General features: G+C 37.1%; 1 protein-coding gene across 1 annotated transcript; it reads left to right on the forward strand.

Annotated features, from left to right (window-relative positions):
* Window positions 1-258: 258 nt before the first annotated feature.
* Window positions 259-21,359, forward strand: shtn2 (shootin 2). Its single transcript, XM_036596188.1, has 17 exons — window positions 259-334; window positions 1,388-1,437; window positions 1,824-1,884; window positions 2,310-2,404; window positions 4,254-4,434; window positions 5,612-5,709; window positions 5,822-5,903; window positions 6,580-6,674; window positions 9,750-9,896; window positions 11,188-11,341; window positions 13,019-13,190; window positions 13,317-13,375; window positions 13,466-13,566; window positions 14,136-14,165; window positions 15,902-15,955; window positions 16,459-16,615; window positions 20,937-21,359. Exons 1-17 carry the CDS (start codon window positions 301-303, stop codon window positions 21,083-21,085), a joined length of 1,719 nt encoding a protein of 572 aa, XP_036452081.1. The 5' UTR covers window positions 259-300; the 3' UTR covers window positions 21,086-21,359.
* The last annotated feature ends 1,147 nt before the right edge of the window (window positions 21,360-22,506 follow it).

Genomic DNA, 22,506 nt, shown 5'->3' on the forward strand with positions numbered 1-22,506 from the left:
AGTAAGATGTATGGTGTTTTGTTTGCGTTTCTTTATTTCACTGAAGTTCTCAAAATCACTCATCATTCTGAATTTTAAGTCATGTAGGCAGAACACATGGCCTAAGCACCACTTCGGTAACCACTTATATCTCCCAGTCTCTTTAAACTCTTTACCATGAAGCACTTCACTAAATTGTGTAGGCTGACAACATTTGGGAGGTCCTCACTCACAAAAGTTTCAGTTCTCCTTTTCCTTCACTGTAAGTATTTCTTACAGTTCAGACTTTGGTCTCACTTCTCTTGGTGCCTTTGGATCAAGATGTTGAGCCCAGGGATAGATATCAACATTTTGGGTAAGGTGTATGGTGTTCCTTTCCTCACTGTGCATTAGTTTGGAGATGGTTCCATTGGCAGATGTATCGGGTTTTATGTGTGTTCATTTTTTCATTGCTTTTTCATTTTTTAAAAACCTAGCACAATCAGACCAACCCCGAAATGAATGCATTTCATCTTCAGTGATACGCACTAATTTGCATTCTAATACACTGACGTGCAGTTTGTATGCACTGTCACAAATAATGTATGCCTTTTAAATGTAAAAAGTGTTACAGCTAATTCCATTAGAGCAGTGATGACTGTGTAATGTGGCCTGTGATGGTCTGGTTAAAATGCAGAGAAAATGAACGGAAATTTCACTTTCAGTTCAGGGGTCATTTGAAGTCTGATTTTTTTTTCCATGGTGATGGTTTTAATATGTCATGTTTGAAACTAAACCAATTATGAATGCTGAATAATGCAACATGCAAAGAATGATTTAACTAGACTTGGGATGGAGGAAGCTGCCTTTGTTTATTGTCTTTATTTATCTGGAGCTAAGAAGGTAAGGAAGTGCTTTTCTGAAAGTGTACTGGGCTTTTGAGGCCAAATGTCCGTTTTAGTTTCATTTCCTTAGCTCGCATACAATAAATGACAGTTTTTATTCCTCAGTTTGTCATAAAGCGGAATAAAGTTGAGTATTTAAGCATGCACATCATAAAGAAAATACATATCGTTGCTGTCCAAAGAAAAACATGTATCTCCAAAACAGTAACTTTACAGGAGAAGGCAAAAACATTCCTTTTTTTAATGTAAGTCAATGGAAAGATTTTTTATTCCAAGCAATTTTGGGGCATTTCTGTTGGTCTGTTCATCATGAAATTCCCACTCAATGTGAAGGACAGCTGACTTGTTCAAATGATTTAGAAAAGTAAAAAATGTGAAAAATGGAGATGCATGTTTTTCTTTGGATAGTGCCGAAATACTTGTTAACACTGGTCTGTAATCATTCATATATAAACTGTCCATCAAATTGTGATAGTGCTGTATTTATTTTTTCTAAATCTTTAACCTTTTTTATGTTTCCCAAGACTCTGAGGATGAGAGCATCACATCTTCAGAGGATGAACGAGATATTCAGGTGCTTTAACATGTTATTTCTATAAACAAGGATTTTACTTTGTCTTACTAAAACTAGGCTACTTACTAATCAAAACACAATACACAGTCTTAAAAGTAAAGGTTCCTGAATGGTTCTTGGCTTGGACATATTCATTGTTGTAGTACTATTAACTTATGCTGAACTTCTTTAAACTTTGAAATGCCCTCGCATCTCATTTATAGAAACAATGCAGAACCATCCCTTGAAAGGTTTTATAGGGTATCAGAAGTGGTTATTCTACAGCATCAATCTTAAGAGCCCTTTCTGGCACCTTTATTTTTAAGAGTGCAGCTACAATCCCAGTAATGCATTATTAACACTATGGAGTTTAGCCCTATTTCACCAGTTATAAATATCTTTTGCAGGTTGAGATTTTGGAGAAGCAACGAGATGAAGCCAACCAGAGACTGTCTAAAATGGAAGAAGGTGAGACAATGTTTTTGGGCACATGTAGTATCTCTGTAAACCACTTTCTTGCACTCCACATAAATAATCCAAGTGCAAGATGTGAAAAAGATGCGGTGTCTTCATCTAATGAGTGTTCAAGTCGTGTCAAACTCCAGCACCAGAAGGTTACATGACTGGAGAGTCTAGGGTTTTTTCCTGCTCTAACAGAGCTGATTCAGCGTGCTATATAACTAGCTGATGAATTGAATGAGGTTTGTTATTAACAGAAAACTCTTATACTTCTATTTCAGAAGAACAAACTCTGATTTTTCTGTTTCAGTAGAATGAAATTCCATTAAAACTATAATTTTGTGGGCTATCCAATCTTCCAACATTATCAGAAGCCCTGTATTATTTGTAATTTCTATCTAATGCACCTTTTTTTCTGCACTTATTCTCAACAGCCTCCTCTCAGCTGTTGAAGGAGATAGACGTGCTGGAGATGCAGTTTGAGATTGAACGCTCTTGTAGAGAGAGTGCCGAGGCTTTTGCTTTAAAGGTGAGTTGACCACTCTACCACTGTTATCAAAAACTTTGTTGTAATTGTACAGTATCATTTACAATAGCGTGCTGTTTTCTTATATAACAGTATGATACTGTATTGTGGTATGACTTCTGGGAGTTAATGTCCCTTTCCAACTCTCATGGGTGAAGTTATAAGAGGAGGAGTCAGTCAGTCAGTAGGTCGTTGTGCCTCCTCAGAGACCACCCTTCATTTATTTTATTTCCAGTCCAAATAGTCTTTAAGTTTTTTTTAGCTTCAGTTAATTTTTGTGTCATTTTTAGCAGAAAATCACACAAAAATCTTAACTAAACTTAATAACTAACATCACATTTTTCAGTGTTTATTGTGTCCACTCCTTACCTTTATTATAACTTCCATCCTTTATAGAGAGTTTGCTTTCAGATTTTCCAAGAGATCTTTATTTTTCCTCACCTCCAACGTTCAGTCTTCAAAGTTTGTGGCATTTTCTGCTTTTCATGATCCACAAAATCCCAAACTCGTTCAGTGATGCTAATTTCTAGACTCTGGGGTGGTCAGTCCATTGTTCTGAGGACAACAGCAGCTTCTTGACAGCTACACATCCTTTCAGGCTCATAGTGTTGAGTTGTCTTCTCAAAGTGGAAGGATGGACAGAAACACCTGTGGATGTTTTCAGATCTGAAGAGTGGAGCTTGATTTTTTTCTCTTTCTCAAAGATGAGGGTTTAAACTGATCATTTACTAAACACCAGTTTTGAAAACTTAAGTTTTTCCATATATTTTCTTTAGTTTTCCCTTCTTTATGCAAGTAGATTATCTTATAACTAATCTCTTCAGAAATTCAAAATGAATAACTTGTATTTAATGGCTGTTTTGACTGGAAATTAAATAAATGAAGGGTAATTTGACTTATGCAAAGTTTTGTAGTCTGTGGAGGGTAGTTGTGAGAGGTGGAATCAGTGAATCAGTAGGTTGTGTTCTAGTAGAGTTATTTGCACCCCCATTAGTCATGTCAGTGGTGCAAGGCTCTCAGGGAAGCAGGCCCTGACGCAACCACACAGTTGGCTTTGTAGTAGTTCCACAAGGGAGTTTCGTGCCAGCTGTAAATGTCACCTACAGTTGAACGGATCTAGACTCCTCAGATTCAGCAGGGTTAATAGTAGTGGGAGGCAGGGGTCCTTCATTGCTCATTGTCACAGTCACCTCTTTGACTTGCTTTGTTTTTAAGATATCAATTGTTTATGCTGCTTTTATCACAGAAAAATATTGAAAATAAAGCCTTTACTGTTCATATACTGCTAATCAGCATACTGCATATTTACAATAGTTACTGTAATTCTAATACTGTAAATGTATAATACATCATCTTATACTTCAGTACTGTAAGACAGCTGTGACAGTAACCTAATGTAAATTTTGACATTTTTGCACAGTATATGTCTCTTCACAGAGAAAGACTGCTGATCCAGGGTTTTCTTCTTTGCTTACATTATAATACATGCAGTTACCTCTAACACTTAAAGGCTGCTTCTTTGTTTAAAGGGTCAAAAGGGCAAGAACATTATGATATGAACCAGAACATATTTTAGTAATGCTTAAAGCAAAGGCAAAGTGGTCCTAGAACCTGAGGTCAGAGGGCTTTTCTGAGATATTTATGCACAAGGATCCTGAACAACAGTAACATTTTGGTAACCTAGGCCATTACCTCTATTATGTCAACTGCAATATTGTTTCCTGCTGTGATGCTCTTGTCCTTTGGGCCCTGCAAACCCAGCAGCAGCCCTTTAACAGTTGGAAGTAAGCACTGCTGCTGAGGTCTGCTCACTTCATGGCTTATTCACAATATATAACCTTTGAAATTACAGGTGACAAAAGAGAACAAAGTCTTAAAGAGAAGAAGCCAGGCCCTCCTGCCCCTGATCCCAGAGCTGCCTGAAAAGCTTGCTGCTCTGAATGCTGACCTGGAAGACGACCCTGGCTCTGACCTCAGCACTTCAGCAGAAACTGAAGAAGATCCCCTAGTCAAAAGTCAGGCCCAGATCAGAGGTAATCCTCCAGTCACACACACTACAGATATATTAGCAGCCTTTAACAAGTGAGATAAAACATTACAAATAGCCAGTAATAAAAACCAAAACCAGTCATATGCATCAGAGGTAATAGCATCTGAAACCATGAGTTTTGTCCACACTTTACTATGTCAAAAACCACATAACCAAGGCTATTTTGGGCAAATGTGAGGATCTAGACACACGGTTTTCATGATGCTAATTGATGAGGTATAGGTTTCCATTACTTGTTAGCTAGATTTGCCTTTTCATCCCAGTGAAAAACTAAGGAAGCTTTAAATATCAAACTATATTTGGGGTAAAGTTTCATTTTAAGTATGTATGTCTAATGTACAGCTCATATGTGCTCTAAAGTAAATCCACAGCTGTCTGAGGACCCCCAGTTTTACTTTATGTAACATGTAAAGGTATAGTCAAACACAACAAATCTATCTAGCTAGCTTCTGGTAGCACTTGCTTGAACATTTATACAGACTGTTACATAGTTAAAAGAACAATTCTGCTATTTTTTATGCTATATAACAGTGTGCTCATCAGTCACACCATGAACTGGACATCACATTATAGCAGTTACTGCACTGATACCATCAAGACTACAAAGACTGCAGTAACCAAATATCTATTACTTAGAACATGAATGAACTAGTTACTGAAATACAAACACACCATCATGTTTAGAACACCAAAACATGTACAATGAATTGAATTGTATCTTTGTGGTAGACATGACTTTTTTTAAAATGAATTGTAGATGAAAAAATAAAAACTAATTAACAAAACACAAAGAATGCTGGGAAACTCCACCGCTGACACTACAACATTCAAAGACTGCTTAATGTACTGGTCACTTTCCCAACGTTTGCAAATAACAACTAATCACCGTAAAATCTGACATTTTAATTTCTTTGTCAAGGAGCTTGACCTGTTTCTCCCAGAATGCACCAATGTTTACAGCAATCTGCTGTATTTTAGTGATACAATGGATTGCTGCAGTATTTCCACTTTAAATTTACATCACTTATTTACAGTGCAATGTTTGATATAACATCTCCTGTGCTGTTTCATGAATGTTTTAGTGACTAAAATGTTGTCTTCTACATGCTACAGAATGTTGTAATCTCATTATTTATTGATTATTTGTCCTCTCCTGTCAGAGCTACAGTCCTCAGTGGATCAGCTTTTGGGTGAGAAGATGCAACTGTGCGAGCAGATAGAGGTCTTGAAAAAAGAGAAGGAGGAACTGAAAGAACAGGTACAGAACCGAGCTGAGAGATAGTGGGGGAAGGTGTATGAGTTATTACTAATATGGTTCATATGGGAGTTTTATCTTCTCTGAGGAAGTGAAATGTGTTTTGTTGTAACAGCTTGCAGCAGAGGTCGAGGAGAAGGAGGCCATTCTACGGAAATTAGCTAAGCAGAGTCGAACGGTGAACAAGATGAAAAGGGGTGAGTTCAAACACACCTCTGTTAGCCATTTAAACTACCAGGACCTGCTAGCCAGTCAAAGCATTTGCATTGTTGTCCATGTATTTACTGAATTTGCCAAACCTCATTCATACAACTACAGAAGCATAAAGTCCAGAACCAGCTGGTTCCAAGACAGTTTCTTCCCTCGGGCCATCAGGCTGCTAAAAAGCCAGTAGTGCTTGTGTATTGGTCTATGGGCCTGTCACTACACTTCTGAATCATCATCATCATGATCTTTGTGAACAATCCACACTGTATCCACATCTCATTTATTCATCTACCTCAGACTCACAAATTGCACATATGGAAATGTGTACAACTGTACATATCATAGTTTTATTTATTATACATTGGAAATACAGGGCAATACTAGTGTATATTAATGTGTATATTGTGTATATGTATATATATTTAGAGTCTAATGTGTATATATTTCTTTTTTCTTTTCTTCACACACACACACACACACACACACACACACACACACACACACACACACATATATATATATATATATATATATATATATATATATATACATATATATGCTCCACTCTTGCAGTTTCTAAATTGTAAGCCTTTAAGTTTAAGAAGTAAACATGTTTGAAATAAAATATGTGTTGTTTTTTCTGTGTTTCTCTCTCTGTTTCTGTAGTGTCCCAACTTGTCACAGAAGAATTTGCAGAAATGTCCCAGAAGCTGGAAATAGAGCAGGGGCTCAGGCACCATGCTGAGATTTTTGCACACCAGGTACCGTCAGCCTATATTACCTGTATTGCACAGATCAGATCTCTGGGTGGGCTGTATCTGGGACTTTGGCTAGGTTTTTGCCAATTTTAAAAGATATCCATTGCATGTTTAGTGCAATTGGTTCATGTCATTTCACTACATCCCAAAAAAAAATTGTGATGCTCGGTTTACAGTTTAGTCTTCTCACAATATTTTGAGCGAAGAAGCTCAAGTGAGATGTTGATTGGCACCAATTGTTTGACAACTTTGGCGTTTAAACAATGCAGTTATGATAATGCATTAGATGGCATAGTTAACAGAATGTTCATCTGCATGATGTATGTTGTCATAATTTTGCATTATGATACTGCAATGCCACAATGCATTGTTTCACCCCTACTGGTTACTACATTTAACTGCTGAAGCTTGGCCTGACCTATCAGATATGTTGCACTATTAATATATAAGTCACTGTTGGACCAAAACCCAGTATTACTGAATTGGGAACTGTACAGGGGAAGGAAAAAAAACTAAACTAACCTCTGAACTATTAGGGTCAGGTTCCTAGACTATTAAGAGCGATTAACCTTAATCCTGGACTACATCAATGAAGAATCTTCTTTCAAAATGCTGTGCAGTCAAGCTTAATTCCTGTCCAGGAAGCCTTAATGTAAGTCAAAGTGACAAGATATCATTCCAAGTAATTTTTAACTGTTACTATGGGTCAGTATTGCTAAATGTTCACACAGTGTAAAAAGCAGCTTACATGTTCAAATTACACTTCGAAAATTTTATTCAACCTTAATAAATACTGTTAATGAGCCATTGTTTCAGTTGAAATATTTTTCAATTGTGTTACTAAATGAAGTCATTTTTAGGTTGAACAAAAAGTCTTTTACAATATTTGTAAAAAACAACAATGGAAATGCAAAGTTTTGTCCCAACAGCAATGATATTTAAAGACTCTGGCTCTCAGCTAATGGGAGATTTCCTCCTCATAGAGTTGTGGGTTTTTTTAACACCTGCTCCTACTTATACTTGTTCCACTTGTAGAACCCAGTCGTGGAAGAAAGGGGAAATGGCCTGGGTCATTAGAGTGTCTGTTCAGTAGATGTATAATAGTGGAAAGTAAGCATGGTGTCTTTGATTTAACTGAGTGTACAGACAAGAGACAAGATGTCTGGGATGGGCCTACTCATTTCCCACTGAGACTGTGGAGCTCAAATGGTCAAACAAACACAAACAAAAAGGACACTGAGACACACACACACACACACACACACACACCAACACACACACACACACTTACTTAGCCTGCATCTTCTGCAGCTGCCTGCCTCTATTAACGCCAGTTGTTTTGGCATTTATTCTCACTCTAAGTGAGCATCTCAGTATAGAAGCTGGCATCCCCCCACCTCCACCCCACCATAATTAGCACCCATCAAGATGGCAGTTTGAAAACAGCAGCGATTTAAACCCCTGTCCTTGGCTGACACTTTATATCCGCCACCATCATTGTCGCCTTTGTCCATATTGTTCACCATTTGCAGATGGCATAATGGAGACCCCGCGGGGGGTCTTCACCTGTGAAAGAGACCCCTACTGTTCACACCCCACTCAGTCTCGCTCTCAAAGGCCGGCCACACACCAAACAGCTTGAATGAGGCTCTTTATGGCTGGCCCCGTCCATTTATCTGTTTTCCTCTGTTTTCAAAACACATTCATTTTCTTACATGTATTTTTTTTTGTCACAAAGAGTCTAATGATGGCCTAACTCAAACAGAAAGCAAATACGGGCTTGTCTGCGCACAAAGAGCTGCAACCATTCACTTGTCAAAACCGTCCTCTTTCTCTCTAATTGTGATGCTGTGGGAGTGGTTGAGCACTGCAACTCTTGTGGCATGAGATAAACTAAGAGCTGTTCATGTATGTAAGAAGTGAAAGGTACCGTGATCCGAAACCCATCAGAGATTCACTTCCAGGGTATTCCCTCAGTTCCCTCTTTTCGTTTGAAAAACTAAAAGACTCTGTTATAAACAAAGCATGTGATCTTTGTGAGTAGAGTGTAGCAGTGTCATAAAGTCATTGGAGTTTTTTCCTGATCTGTTTCAATAAAGCAAACACTCGCATCATTTACACAATCAACCAATCTAACTGAATCAATGACTGGTCAGACATATAGTACTGAGAAAACATCAGAGACCACCCTTTCAGTTATTTCATTTCAAGGAAATCTGCAGGGATACTTTTCCACACCTCCAAAGTTCAGTCTCAGAAATTGGATGCATTTTCTGCTTCTCACAATCCAAATAACTTCAAACACATTCAGTGATGTTGAGGTCTGGACTCTGGGGTGGTCAGTCCATTGTTCTGAGAGCAGCACCAGCTTCTTTGTTGGAGTTATAGATTTTCTTCTTTTTTGTCTATTTTCTTTTCTCAGCAACAGGTTCTTGAAAGCTGCACATGCTTTCAGATTCAAAGAGTTATATTGTCTTTTCAAAGGGAAAGGATGGACAAAAACACTTGTGGAGACTTGTTGGGTACCTGAAGTTTGCTTCTTGGGTTTTGCTCTGAAGCTACAAAGCTAATGTAGCTAACAAAAATGGAATGATACATTTCTCTGTTTAGCATCATGTAAACTGCATGTTCAAATCATCACACACTACTTGACCATCATGTCAGGTTGTTATTTGCTCATGTGATTTCTGACTGTATGACATTCTATTATGTAAGAACAAATCTTGCATAGCTAAAACAGTAGCAGCAACCATCTTGCAGCCTGCATAACAGCAGGCCTGTGTTATATATTGTCAGAAACCACATAAGCAAGGTTATTTTAGATTACTTGAGACAGCTCAGTGTGGTTTGAGGCAAGTGTGTGATAATTTAGGTATGCAGTTTGCATGATGATGACGGGTGCACAGGTTATTTTACTTGTTAGCAACATTAGGCTCATGCAAAACTAAAGAAATGAACTTTGGATGCCACACGTGTCTTGCCTGAATGACTAAATTTGAAGTAAGGAAAGAAATGTTCATATTTGATCAGTTTAATGGTAACTCAATTGGTAGGTTGTTTGTAAATGTGCGGTTGTAGGTTTTGGTGAAGCAGAGGGAGAGCCACAGGCAGAGCATGGCCATTGTGCAGACTTCCGAGACGGATGCACAGCTCAAGCAGGCCCTGGAGCAGGTGGCTCAAATCAGCAAAGCACTGGAGGAGATACGGCTCCATCACCAACAACAGGTGTGGGTGTGTGTGTTTGTATGTGTATTTATATTTAAGGGTGAATTAAGATTGTAAGGGCTGTGTGCTTTCTTAATGCACTCAATTAAACACAACTTCTTTTTTATTTCTCTTTCATCCCATGGGTTGCTCCCATTTTACTTCCATTGCCATGTTTACCTGCTTACATGAAGTACCCCTCTTGTCACTTGGGTGGTACCCTCAAAGGTACATCTTCAGTACCTTTAGTAAGGCATCATAATTGGCCCATATTCCATTGAAATTATATTTTTTTAAGTTGTATGAACTCTCCAAACCTTGTCTTGTCTTGTCTCCATGCTTTTTATTTTACTGTTCTCTTTTAAAACATTAGGTTATGAAAAGGTATAGATACATACCTCTCCTCTGGGAGAAACCTATTTAAGGTACACAGTTGGATCTTGGAAACCATTCTTGTACCTTTGAGGGCACATTTACATTGTTTGTACCTGGAAAGGGATTGTTGATGAATGAAAACTGCGTCTGCTCAGCACCTTTTTTTGACAGTGTAGAACTTGCAGTTAGGGCTGGGCAAAATGACAATATTAATAATCATTGTGATAAATTACGGCACAATATACTGTTTCTAAGCAAATTGTGGACATTGTCAAGAACAATGAACAGGTTTCACTACAAAGAGAGCATAAAGTCCTATTTAATTTGAAATTGTGCAGCACAGGATGTGGATTGTTGAATACAAATCAGTGTATTCATAGTTTGTAACACAGCTGGTTCTTATTGGTTTTTATTTGTTCAAGTTTATCAGATGTCTGAAAAAAATAAATATTTCTTTAAGTATCGTGATATTATATTTTTGACATATCGCCCACCTCTACTACAGTTTTTGGGTTAGTTATACATATATATTTCAATTGCATAACAATTAGGTGGCAAATATTTTTTTATTTTAAGTCATTAAGTCATTAAGTCAATAGTAAAGTAAATAAACCTTTAGAAGTAATTGCAACTGATCACAGTTCTACATCATGGCATCAAAGAACACTAATAGATACCCTCATAAATAACAAACAGTTGGCTTCAAAATGATCAAAATCACCCATTTCAGATGATTCCTTTGGTTTTATGCACCTGTGCAAGTCTAATCAGAAGCTGATTAGAGTCTACAGTTAATAGTTTACCATTATATTAGTAAACTTTACATTAGCAAAGTTGTGGTTTACATTGAGTTAAATCATACTTCAGAACTGGACTAACTGCTGTCTTAGTTCTTGACCTCAAGTCTATTATTCTGTATTGTGGTTCTCTCCTACAGAGGAGTCAGTCTCAGTCAGCTATGGAGGAGTTCAGTGCTCTCTCTGAGCTGCAGGTGATCAGAGCCCAGTTGGAGACCAGCGAGAAAGAGCGGATAAAGATGGAGAATCAGCTGAGAGATTCACAAAGAACCGTGACAGCACTGCAGGAGGAATGTGAGTAAATTATCTGTGTATGATATTTTGAAGCTATCATATCAAAACCTCAGAGCTTCATTTTTTGGTGTTTTTGTTGTTTTTAAATTTTTAACACCATGAAAATACCACCTGTCCTTTACATTGTGTGGCTGAGCTATTCAAAGAATGATCCAATAGAAATAGCCCAAAATTACAAACTCATTTACAAACCAGTTGGGGCAGTAGGAAAAATGTAAACAAAAAAAAAAAAACAGCAATGATTTGCAAATCAAATTTTTGACCTGTATTCAGTTTAAAATAGTACGAAGACAAGACATTTAATGTTTTAACCAATTTTTTTTTTTTTTTGTGTATATACGCTTATTCTAACTTTGATGCCTGCAACATGTTCCGAAGAAGTTGGGACAGGGGCTTGTTTACCACATGTTGAATAGGCATGTTGGAGCTGAGAAAACTAATTGTTGCTGTTGTGAAAGTGGAATTTTCCCCCATTCTTGCTTGTTAACAGCCCAGGGTCTCCATTGTTGTAAATTGTGTTTCATAATGCACCACATGTTTTCAATGGCGGATCAGTCCAGCAACTGCACTCTCTTACTATGAAGCCATGCTCTTGTAACACATGCAGAATGTCATTGTCTTGCTGAAACAAGCAGAAACATCCCTGAAAAAGATGTTATCTAGATGACAGCATATGTTGCTTCAAAATGCACATTTACTCCTCAGCATTAATGGTGCCTTCACAGATGTGCAAGTTAACCATGCTCTTGGCACTAATATACCATGGCAGATGCTGGATTTCAAACTTTTTCATTTGTAACAATCAGGATGGTCATCTTTTCTCTTTGGCCCAGAGAACAGGACGTGTTGAGCCAGAACAATATAAAAGGTAAAATCGTCAGACTGGAGGTCATATTTCCACTTTACGTCAGTCTTTCTCAGATGAGCATTAGCCCAGAGAAGTTGGCAGCATTTCTGGGTGTTGTTGATACATGGCTTCTGCTTTGCATAGTATAGGCTTAACTTGCATTTGTCGATGCATTGGCAAACTCTGTTTACTGACAAGTGTTTTGCAAAGTATTCCTGAGCCCATGTGGCCATTATAGAAGCATGTCAGTTTTTAATAGAGTGCCATCTGAGGGATCGAAGGCCATAACCTATTCACCTGTGTACCTGTGGAAAGTTCCAAAACAGGTGTTTTTTATCATTCCACAAACATCCTTGTCTTACATTGCCCTGTCCCAGCTATTTTGTAATGTGTTGCACCCATCAAATTTGTATCAAGTATCATGTTTTTAGAAAAAAATCAATAAAGTTGATAAGGTAAAATATTAAATATCTCTTCTTTGTACTGTTTTCAGTTGAATACTTGTAAAAGATTTACAAATCACTGCAAAAGTTGCGAATCGCTGATTTCTGTTTTTATATATGTTTTACCTACTGTCCCAATCTCATTACATTAACACATGTTAAAGTTAAGAATGTATTTTCTTCTCCTATGATGGTACTTTTTTGAACATACAGTGGTGACAATATACTATGACATTATGTTTCAAAACATGACATAACGTGGTAGTGGTCAATATTAAGACAGATATATTAATGTTATATTAATGACTGGCACTGATTATTCTACCATATGTATTGATCACACAGATAAAAACAATTTCAAATGTATATACCATGTTACTCTATCAGTGAAGCAGCTTCAGGATGGGGTGAAAGAGGCTCCTCCCCTTGAATCTGCCCAGTCAAATGTGGGCAATGCTTCTCAGGCTCCTCCCCATCCTCCCCCTCCTCGTCCACCACCACCTCCCCCTCCTCCTCCACCACCACCTCCCCCTCCTGTCCTCTCTACACCACCTACGGAGTAAGATCAATCTGATAATTATCTGTATTGTCATGAAAAATATAAATAATATCAGGACACTACTCTATACACATAAGAGATGAATATGAAATATGAAAAGTTGAACATGCTGCTGTGTCCCTCTAGCCCACTGGATGCTTTGAGAAACAGAAAGAAAGGTGGAAGCACTGCAACTGATTCTAAGAGTAAGATTCTCATATGTATCTAACCTTCATGTAATATTATAATATGCTTGGGGTGAATTTTCTGACTTTTCTGCCATTTTCTCATTGCAGAGCCTGTGCTGTCGATGGAAGTGAAAGCCAGAGCAGTGGATGAAATGATGGAGAGAATTAAGAAAGGGATCATTCTGAAGCCCACCCAGAAGCCACCACAGGTGAACATTGTCTCATAGAGGGACTCTCTGGCTGAAATGAAAAATGTAACCATTGCTACATCTAGGAAATGCATAGTTAACTAGGAAAACCCCCTTCTGATAACATATCATGAAGATATTTTGAAAAACTATTATGCGGTTTTGGGGTGTTTTTTATACATTGAACTCCTATAAAGTTGAATATCTTATTGCAGCTAAATCATCATTACGATTAAGTAAATTGATTACTCAAATGACAGAAATGACTGTTCAGATGATGAGGAGTTCTGTCAAATTCTGTCTAAATGATGAGACTGAGGAACATAATAGTGCACAATACAACAAATTAAACTCTAGTTTTAGGCCATAGTGCCCCATAAACCTTAAGGGACAACATTTGGGTCCAATCTTCAGTTTCTTACTCTCACAGCTATACATCTTAGTTTCATAGCAGTTACTGAATAATTTACAGTAATTACTGAATAATAAATATGAAGATTAATAATTGGATAATAGGCCTGGTTACTGAGCTAAAATTGAAATGAGGGACACAGCACAATATAATTTTCTACTGTTCATTTATTTTACAGGCTAGCTTAGAGGAGGAGACTGCATGGAAGGTTAGTGTCTGTTGAGGTGCTCTAGAAAATAAATAATTTATGATACCATAATTACCAATATGTTGCTTCTGAATGATCAATCAACCACTTTAATCATGTGGGTGACCCAGCCATATTTTGTTGATTTTTTAAGTGAAAAGAAGTAAAAATAGCCTCCGCAGCATACAAAATTTTTAAAATAACATTTCTCTATAAATGTTACTGTGGTTACTTTATATATGATTAACTTAAACAAATAAAACTAAACAAATAAAAAGTAACTGTGGCCTGTGCAAAATTTTGGACACCTTTCTAGTTGTATAGTATCTATCCATCCATCCATCCATCTATCCACCCATCAATCCATCTTCTAAGCCGCTTGTCCTTCTGGGTGGCGAAGAGTGCTGGAGCCTATCACAGCATTCATCAAATGGAACTTAATACGACCTTAATGATTGAATTATTAATACATTTTCTGACTTGTAAAATCTTATGCTATCACTCAACAAACATGAGCTCCTATGCAGCTGACTGAGGATCTGAAAATGCAGCTAACTGATGTCATTAAGAAATGGGAGTTTGGGGGAACTATGGAAGTCAAGGCAAGATCTGGAAGACCAAGTAAACTCTCAGAAAGAACCGTTTGTATGCTGGCCTGAAAGACAAAGCAAAACCCCCATATGACAGCAGGAAGTTGCAGCTGACAAAGGAGCGGTTGTGCATCGTTCCACTGTTCAGTGTTGCTTACACAAACATGATCTGCATGATGGAATCATCAGAAGGAAAACTATGCAAGTCTAAAGGATGTGAAACAACATCTAAAAAAACACAAGTGCTGTGGACTGATAAAGTAAAAATAGAACTCATTAACCACAACCACCAAAGGTATGTTTGGAGAAAAAAGGAGCAGCAATCGATAAAAAGAACACCTTGCAAACTGCATGGGGTGGACCTAATATGTTTTGGTGTTGTGTGGCAGCCAGTGGCACAGAAAACATTGCTCAGGTAGAAGGAAGAATGAGTTCGACTAAATATCAGCTTGTGTTAGAAGCAAATGTAACACAGTCAGTCAACAGGACAATAATCCAAAACACACCTCAAAATCCACCATGAACTGCTTCAAGAAATGCAAAGCTGAAACTTTTAAAATGACCTGAAATGAAGGTCACTGAAAATATGTTGGTAGATTTTGAACATGCTGTTCATGCAGAATGGCCAAAAGTATTGCGGAAGTAGAAGGGTTTTGCCAGGAAGAGTGGAGGAAAATTTCAAAAACAACAACAGAAAGACTTCAAGCTGTGATATCTGCCATGATTACGATTTCATTCTAGCTTCCTGCCACAAGTATGATTTCATTTTTTCTATTTTTTGATGAGTTAATGAAATATAAAGTAATTGTGCATTGCATTTGCAGCCAAGTATTTTTAATAGTTTGCTAGAGAGGTTGTGTTTACTTCTTTTTACTTCAGAAATGAACAAATATGTAATTTGACCAGAAATGCTGCATCTTTCTCTGAGTTTGAAATACTTCAATATCTTGGCTTTGACTGATTTGAACGGATTCTTTTCTACTGTTAAAAATGTATGAAAAGCAGAATGTAAACATTTAATAATTGAGTTGACATAAATAATCATCAAGAGTACAATGTTCCAATATAAACTTAAATCAGCTTAGGACAAATGCATAGTTACAGTCATTATTATCAGCGGTGTTACATTGCTCAACAACTGAATCAGACATGTGCTTCCTATCACAGGACCAAAGAAGTGAGAAGAGGAAGTCTGCTGTGCTTGAGTTACAGGGAATGCTGGTAAAATTAGAACTCTTACAGCATCTATGGCCTGTGTCTTCCTTGTGCACTCCGCTTTGACCCTGTTCACCCTGTTGGTTTCTGCAGTTAGTCAGTGTCCAAAACTCGAATACCAGGAACTGTTTTTATTCCATCCTTTATCAAGAAACTAAAACATTTAGAAAGAAAGTGAAAGATTGAACATTCTGGGACATTTCAATACCTGCTCTGGGTTGTATCTCTAAAGCAGAGCTGGAATAATGTAAAATCTCCAATTCTGCAAAAACCTGCTGAATTGATGTCAGGCAAAGTTCAAGCTGTGATTAAAGCAATGCTGGATGTACAATTGATAGAAAAGTACCATTAGACATAATTTGAAAAAAAATATACATTTTCATATCTGATAATAATAACAAAATATCTCTAAAAATGTATTATATACTACAAGTTCTTGGTAGTGAAATCCTCTAAAACTGCTGAAACATTATTTGGGAGTTTGATCTGAAGAGTGGATTCTCTGTCAGGATTCCATGAAGCGACCTGGTCACAGAAGGGTGATGTCCAGGAAACGGATTAGTCGTAATGTTGGGGAGGCGGAGCTTCAGCTTGTCTTGCAAAGAAGAAGGCGGGCTATGGGGGACGAGAAAGGGGCTCCTCCCTCCACCACACCAAAAACCCAAGGTAAAGCACCTTACAGCGTTGAAGGGGAATTCCACCGATTTTTGAAAGTTTCTGCATAATGAAGTTGTTGAGACAAAGTCATTCAGAGTGATTTGGTGTGAAATGATTCATTGTAGATAAACTTAGACTCCGATTTCTTTACAGTGGTGGTAATAGAAGCTAATGTTTTCAGTGCAAAAATAGTCTTTTAACTAACTATCCAAAACCACCAGGGAATCTTCACGTCTTCTGAGTTTTTATATATATATAATAGTGGAAATTTGAAAAAATATGTTTTCTTTGGGGACTGTTCTGCCTCACAGCACACTGCATGCACCTTCGCCAAGAACATATTTTTTAAAAAAGGTCAAAACTATCATAAAACAATGTCTCAGACATCAAGCAGTGTCTTTGTAACCATTTCATGTAATAACTTTCTGAGGGAGTTTTTAGAGGAATTAACCAGTTCAGATGACATTTCCACCACTGTGAACTCTGCTGACAGTAAAGTTTCTCTGTTTTATAAGAATGGAGCACGTCACTCAAACCACTCTGAATGTCTTTGTTTACATCCTTACAATCGTGTTATGCAGAATTTTTGAAATATCGGTAGAATTCCTCTAAAATCAACACTTGGTTCCAATAAAAACAGAAATAAAATCCTACTCTCTTCCCCTACTGACTCAGCAAATCCATAAAGCACTTAATACATCATTGTACTTGATTTCTTCATACTCATTAAAACTTTATTCCTTAAAGTCAAACGCGGGATCTGTTAAGGTCTCTGAGCTAGCTGAATGTTTTCTCTCTGTGAGAGACTGAGAGACATGATATTATTGGTTAGCATTATTTTTTCCACCTGCTGGTGTACTGTGATGTCATCAAAAATCAGCAGAGGTTTTAGAGGTGGGAAGAGGTCATTCAATTTCAGTGGAAGATAAAAAAAAACTGAATTTTGAATTTTAAATGATATTTGATGAATCCTGCTTAATTTGACCACCTCAACTACCAAGATAGAGAACTGTGCAAAAGTTCATTTATTTCATTTCAAATCAAAACAGCCATTAAGAACAAATTATTAATTCACTCTCAGAGAAAAAGGTACTAAACTATCACTGGGGCAGTACCCTTATTATCACTAAGGTGGTACCCTCAGAGGTAGATCTCAGCACCTTTAGTCAGGGAACATAATTGTACCATAATCCATTAAAATTATATTTTCTAAGTTGTATTGACTCTGCACACCCTGTCTCACCTCCAGGCTTTTTATTTTATTGCTCTGTTTTAAAACATCAGGTTATGAAAAGATACAAATGTGTACTTTTCACCTGGAAAAATGTATTTAAGATACACAATAGAACCTTAAAACCACTGTTGTACCTTTGAAGGAACATTTACATTGTTTGTACCCTGATGAACGAAAAATGTACCTGCACAGAACCTTTATTTCTAACAGTGTTTTTCAGTGTCAGGAAAAAAGGCAGAAACATATATTTAACAGAAAATGACACAGAAGCCTCAACAACTAAAGGTAGTACCATATTTTTAAGTATTTAGGGTGAATCCTTTTATTACAGCTTCCTTTCTTTATATAATATCTTCTGATATTTTTCCACAACTCCAGTGTTCAGTCTTAAGGCCAAAAATTCAGTCCAAAGTGCCGCTGTGCCACATAAGATGCATCCTGGTGAGAGTGCCAATAATTTTACACTCTACTTGTATAAATTCAATGAAATAAAACTTTCAACATGTTTGATCACGTTTGGTGTCAGTTTACAAACCTGCTAACTAGGTTAGTGATGTTAGCAGAGGTAACAGACCATTACACTGTCTGTTTATCCAAATGACTGCCTGCCTTTATCTGTGTAAATTTCAAGCCACATGATCTGCATTACAGCTTTAAGCCTCTAATTTAATGTAGTAATGGCAAAATGCAGGTGATCAGTTAATTTTGGTGAGAACACCAGCAGCTTCTTTGTTTAATTTTTGAATATTTTTATTTCTCAGTAACATTTTAACATTTTTATTTCTCAGTATCTTAAATCTAATATCTTCAGAAATATCTCCTGGAGCATTAGCAACTTGTATTCCATGACTGCTTTGACTGGAAATTAAATAAATGAAAGGTGGTCTCTCACTTTTGCACAGTACTGAAAAAAAATGTTTTTAGATTTAATTTAGATCTCAAAATGAAATTATCTCAAAATGTAATCTTAAAATCACTTGTTTTCTTTCATGTACGAGTTGCCACTGAAGAATTATTCAAAGTCATGTAACATCAGCCATCACCTTGTCTGGTAGGATAGATGGGAGATGGATATAGACAAGTTCTCATGTCTCATGTCACAGCGTCCTTCTCAAGGACCGTGTCTCAGGCCTCACAGACACACAGAGGCCAAAGAACTATTATTCCTAGAGGCAAGAAATATTTTTTAAGTAAAATATTCCATATTAAAAAGATTCAAATTTGATTATATTCATCAAATCTTTATCCAATCTTTATCCCTCAGCAGCAGCATCTAAAACCAAAACTGTGCACACACACTGGAATAAAATCAATGTAAATTTATCATAATTAATAGTAGCAATTTTTCCAGCAATTTATTGTTTATTTACAGTACTCATTATATTGCACAACTGTAGTACTTTACTATCTTTCTAAATATACTGTATTTGTGCATTTTTCTTCCTGCACTCCTGTATTTCTGAAATACAGCTCATATGTGCTGTAGTGTGAATCCACAGCTGTCTGAGGACCCTCAGTTTTATCACAGTATGTAGTACAACATGTAAAGATATATGCAAACAGGGAAAATCTGTCTAGGGAGTCTTTGATAGAAAATTCTTGAACATTCATGCATGACTACGAGAATGATTATGAAACATCAGCATAAAACTATCATTTACACCATGAACTGAGCATCACATTACAGCAGTTACTGCACAGATACCATCATTAAGACTACAAAGACTGCAGTAACCAAATATCTATTAATTATAACATTACAGGATGAACTAGTTACTGAAACACAAACACCATCATGGTTAGAATAACAGAACATTTAAAGCACATTTATTATAGACATGGTAAAAATAATATGTTGAAACAAAAAAAAAATAGTAACAGAAAAAGAAAATATAAAAGCAAACTGACAAAAAAACAAAGCTGCAAAGAATGCTGGGAAGCTGCATCCCCATCACTACAATAGTCAGGGACAGGCTGCTCAAGACTGCGCAGAGTATGGCTGCTTTCCCAATATGCTTTGCAAATATCTGTATAATACTGTTACTATACTACTATAATTTGACATTTTAACTTCTTTGACAAGAAACTAGAGCTGTTTTTACCAGAATGCACCATTCTGTACAGAAATCTGCTGTATTTAAGGATTACACTAGATTACTGCAGTGCTTGTTTATGTGCAGTCAAAATAGAACTAGAAGTGGTTAGGGCAGTGGGTGTTTCGTAGTTGTGTATTTCTTACTAAACAAGTTATTAATGTGTGTACAGTCTTGTTTTGAGGAGTGAAAAACTATCCTTCACATTACTATCCTTCACATGTTTTTGTCATTTCTTGAAATCTAAACTAACAACAAAAGTCTGAAGAACAGACTAAGACTTACTGACACAGAATTAAAACCAAATTTTAATATAATTAACTACCTAACAATGTAAGTCGTTGTTTAATTGTGTTATTACATGTGAACAGCATAGCAAAATAGCACTTTAGACTTATATGTATTAACCCCTTAAAGGCCAGCATCTGCCAGCAGGCCCAAAGTTTTATTACACACTTCTATAACCAAAGAATAGCTCAACCCGTTTGCACTAAAATCCCAGATGTTATTGAATAATAAGCATTAGTATATAACAAGCCTGAGATTTTAAGGGTTTAAAAATAAGATAAGATAATCATTTATTCATCCCACAACCAGGGAAATTCACAGTGCTACAGCAGCAAAGGGATAGCAAGGCACTCAAGAAAAACAAGTATCAAGAAGAGAATTACCAGACAAAGTATTAAGCTTATTAATTCTGTAAGAAGGTTATGTTTTGCTACTTATTACCATATAGACAATATATGATACTAAAGAAAAAAAAATAAAACTCTCTCCTTCACAAAAGTAACAATATAAACATTATAAATAAAACAGCAAAAGATTTTTACTCTATAAAGATATTTGACACATATTGCACATTGAATATTGCACACTCTAAACAGGGGTACTGCAGGACCAGGGTTGAGAAACACTGGGTGAGAAGTATGGGATGGCTTCGTTTTTCTGTGTTGTAATCAGGCTCACTTAGTTCATAGTATCTGCTGTCCTCTCCATCCTCCAGATCCACCTCCTGCAGCCCCAGCCTCGAGCTCGTCTCCCTGGCAAGCAGAAGGTGGCACTGCCCCAGTCCTCCGGAGACTGAAGCAGAACCAGGAGAAGAGGAGCTCACGCATTAGAGCATCAGAGTGCATCCTCTGGGAGGACAACTGAAGATGAAAGAGTGTCTCTCTGCAGTAATCAAAGTGTAATTTTGTTTAAAGCAGGCAGTTAAAGGACCCAACCACTGTAATACTGAAAATACAGATGCAAGGTGTCATGTTCTATGTTGAAGGTGAATTGTGCTTAATGTGGCACAAAAAAGTGTCAAATATGGGGTTCAGCTGCACTGGCCTACAGAAAAGTTCTGTCTGAAAGTACAACAAAAATCTATATTTCTGATTCCAGTCGATAGCAAATTTGAAATAAATTGGGATGTGAAGCTGTATTCATTTTGGACAATGGTCCCATTCACACTTTTATTGACTTTTATTTCAAGGTTAAGTGCAGATATTCAGTGTTCTTCTGCAGCTATGGCTACATTAAAAGAAACCTTCCAAGGACCTCAAGAGAATTCAGAACAGTTAAGGAAGAAATAAAACACGCTCTCTCTATCTCCCACTGTCCAATTTCCTGCTCTCAGCTTTGCCTGATAGATTCTTCTGCTTCTAAGCAATGAATCTTTCTGTTAAAGAAAGATTTTCACTGTGAGCCTTGAGCCACCTCTGTGTGTGTGTGTGTGTGTATGTGTGTGTGTTCACGCCTGTGTGTGTAAAAGCCTTTAGGTGGGTTCATTCGCCCATCAAGAAGCATCTAAGATGGGGAGAGAGGTGCTTTTTGTCCTCCACACCTCCACACTCCCGTTCTTTGATAAAAGCATTTTAAAAGGGGGGAATTATTTGCACGGTAGCGGCTCTCGGCCCTCTGCTTTTAAAATCAATTTATTCTATAAGGATTCTTTACCCCCTGGAGAGAACCCTTTATCTAGCAAACATTATAAAGAATTTATGTTTCATCCAGGAATTGTAAGGAGTCTGATTTGTGTGTCTCTCTGTGTGTCAGTGGGTGTGAATGTGTGCTGATGTGGTTTGGGTAAGGGATGCATGCATCAGAAAACAGGGAGAGGAGTGCGGGTCCACTGAAATAAACAAAGATCTCAGGGGAAGGAGACAGAAAAACGCTATGGGCCCCCAAAACTCTATATGTGTATTCCCTTTCTTGAGAAAGGTTAAACAAACAAACAAACAAATAAATATAATAATAATCTTCTAAAAATCTACTCAAAATCTATGTTTCCTATAGAACTGCAGCTGAATTTGTTTACTACATCCAGCATCTCTCAGTGTAGAAAGTTCCCATTAGGTACTGAAGATTCTCCTCAGAGCTATACCTTCATAAGGTTTGAACACCCCTGCTCAAATTACTACCCCATTTCCAAAAAAGTTGGGATGCTCTGCAAAATGTTAATAAAAACAAAATGCAATGATGTGCAGATAATTTAAACCCTCCGTAGGATCCGGGGATATTCGGGAGGAAAATGTACACAGAACAAAACATATCAGGTTCAGAACATTTTTATTTAGCACAGGGTGCGA

The sequence above is a fragment of the Colossoma macropomum genome, unplaced genomic scaffold (genome assembly GCF_904425465.1).
Source record: "Colossoma macropomum unplaced genomic scaffold, Colossoma_macropomum, whole genome shotgun sequence".
NCBI lineage: Eukaryota > Metazoa > Chordata > Actinopteri > Characiformes > Serrasalmidae > Colossoma > Colossoma macropomum.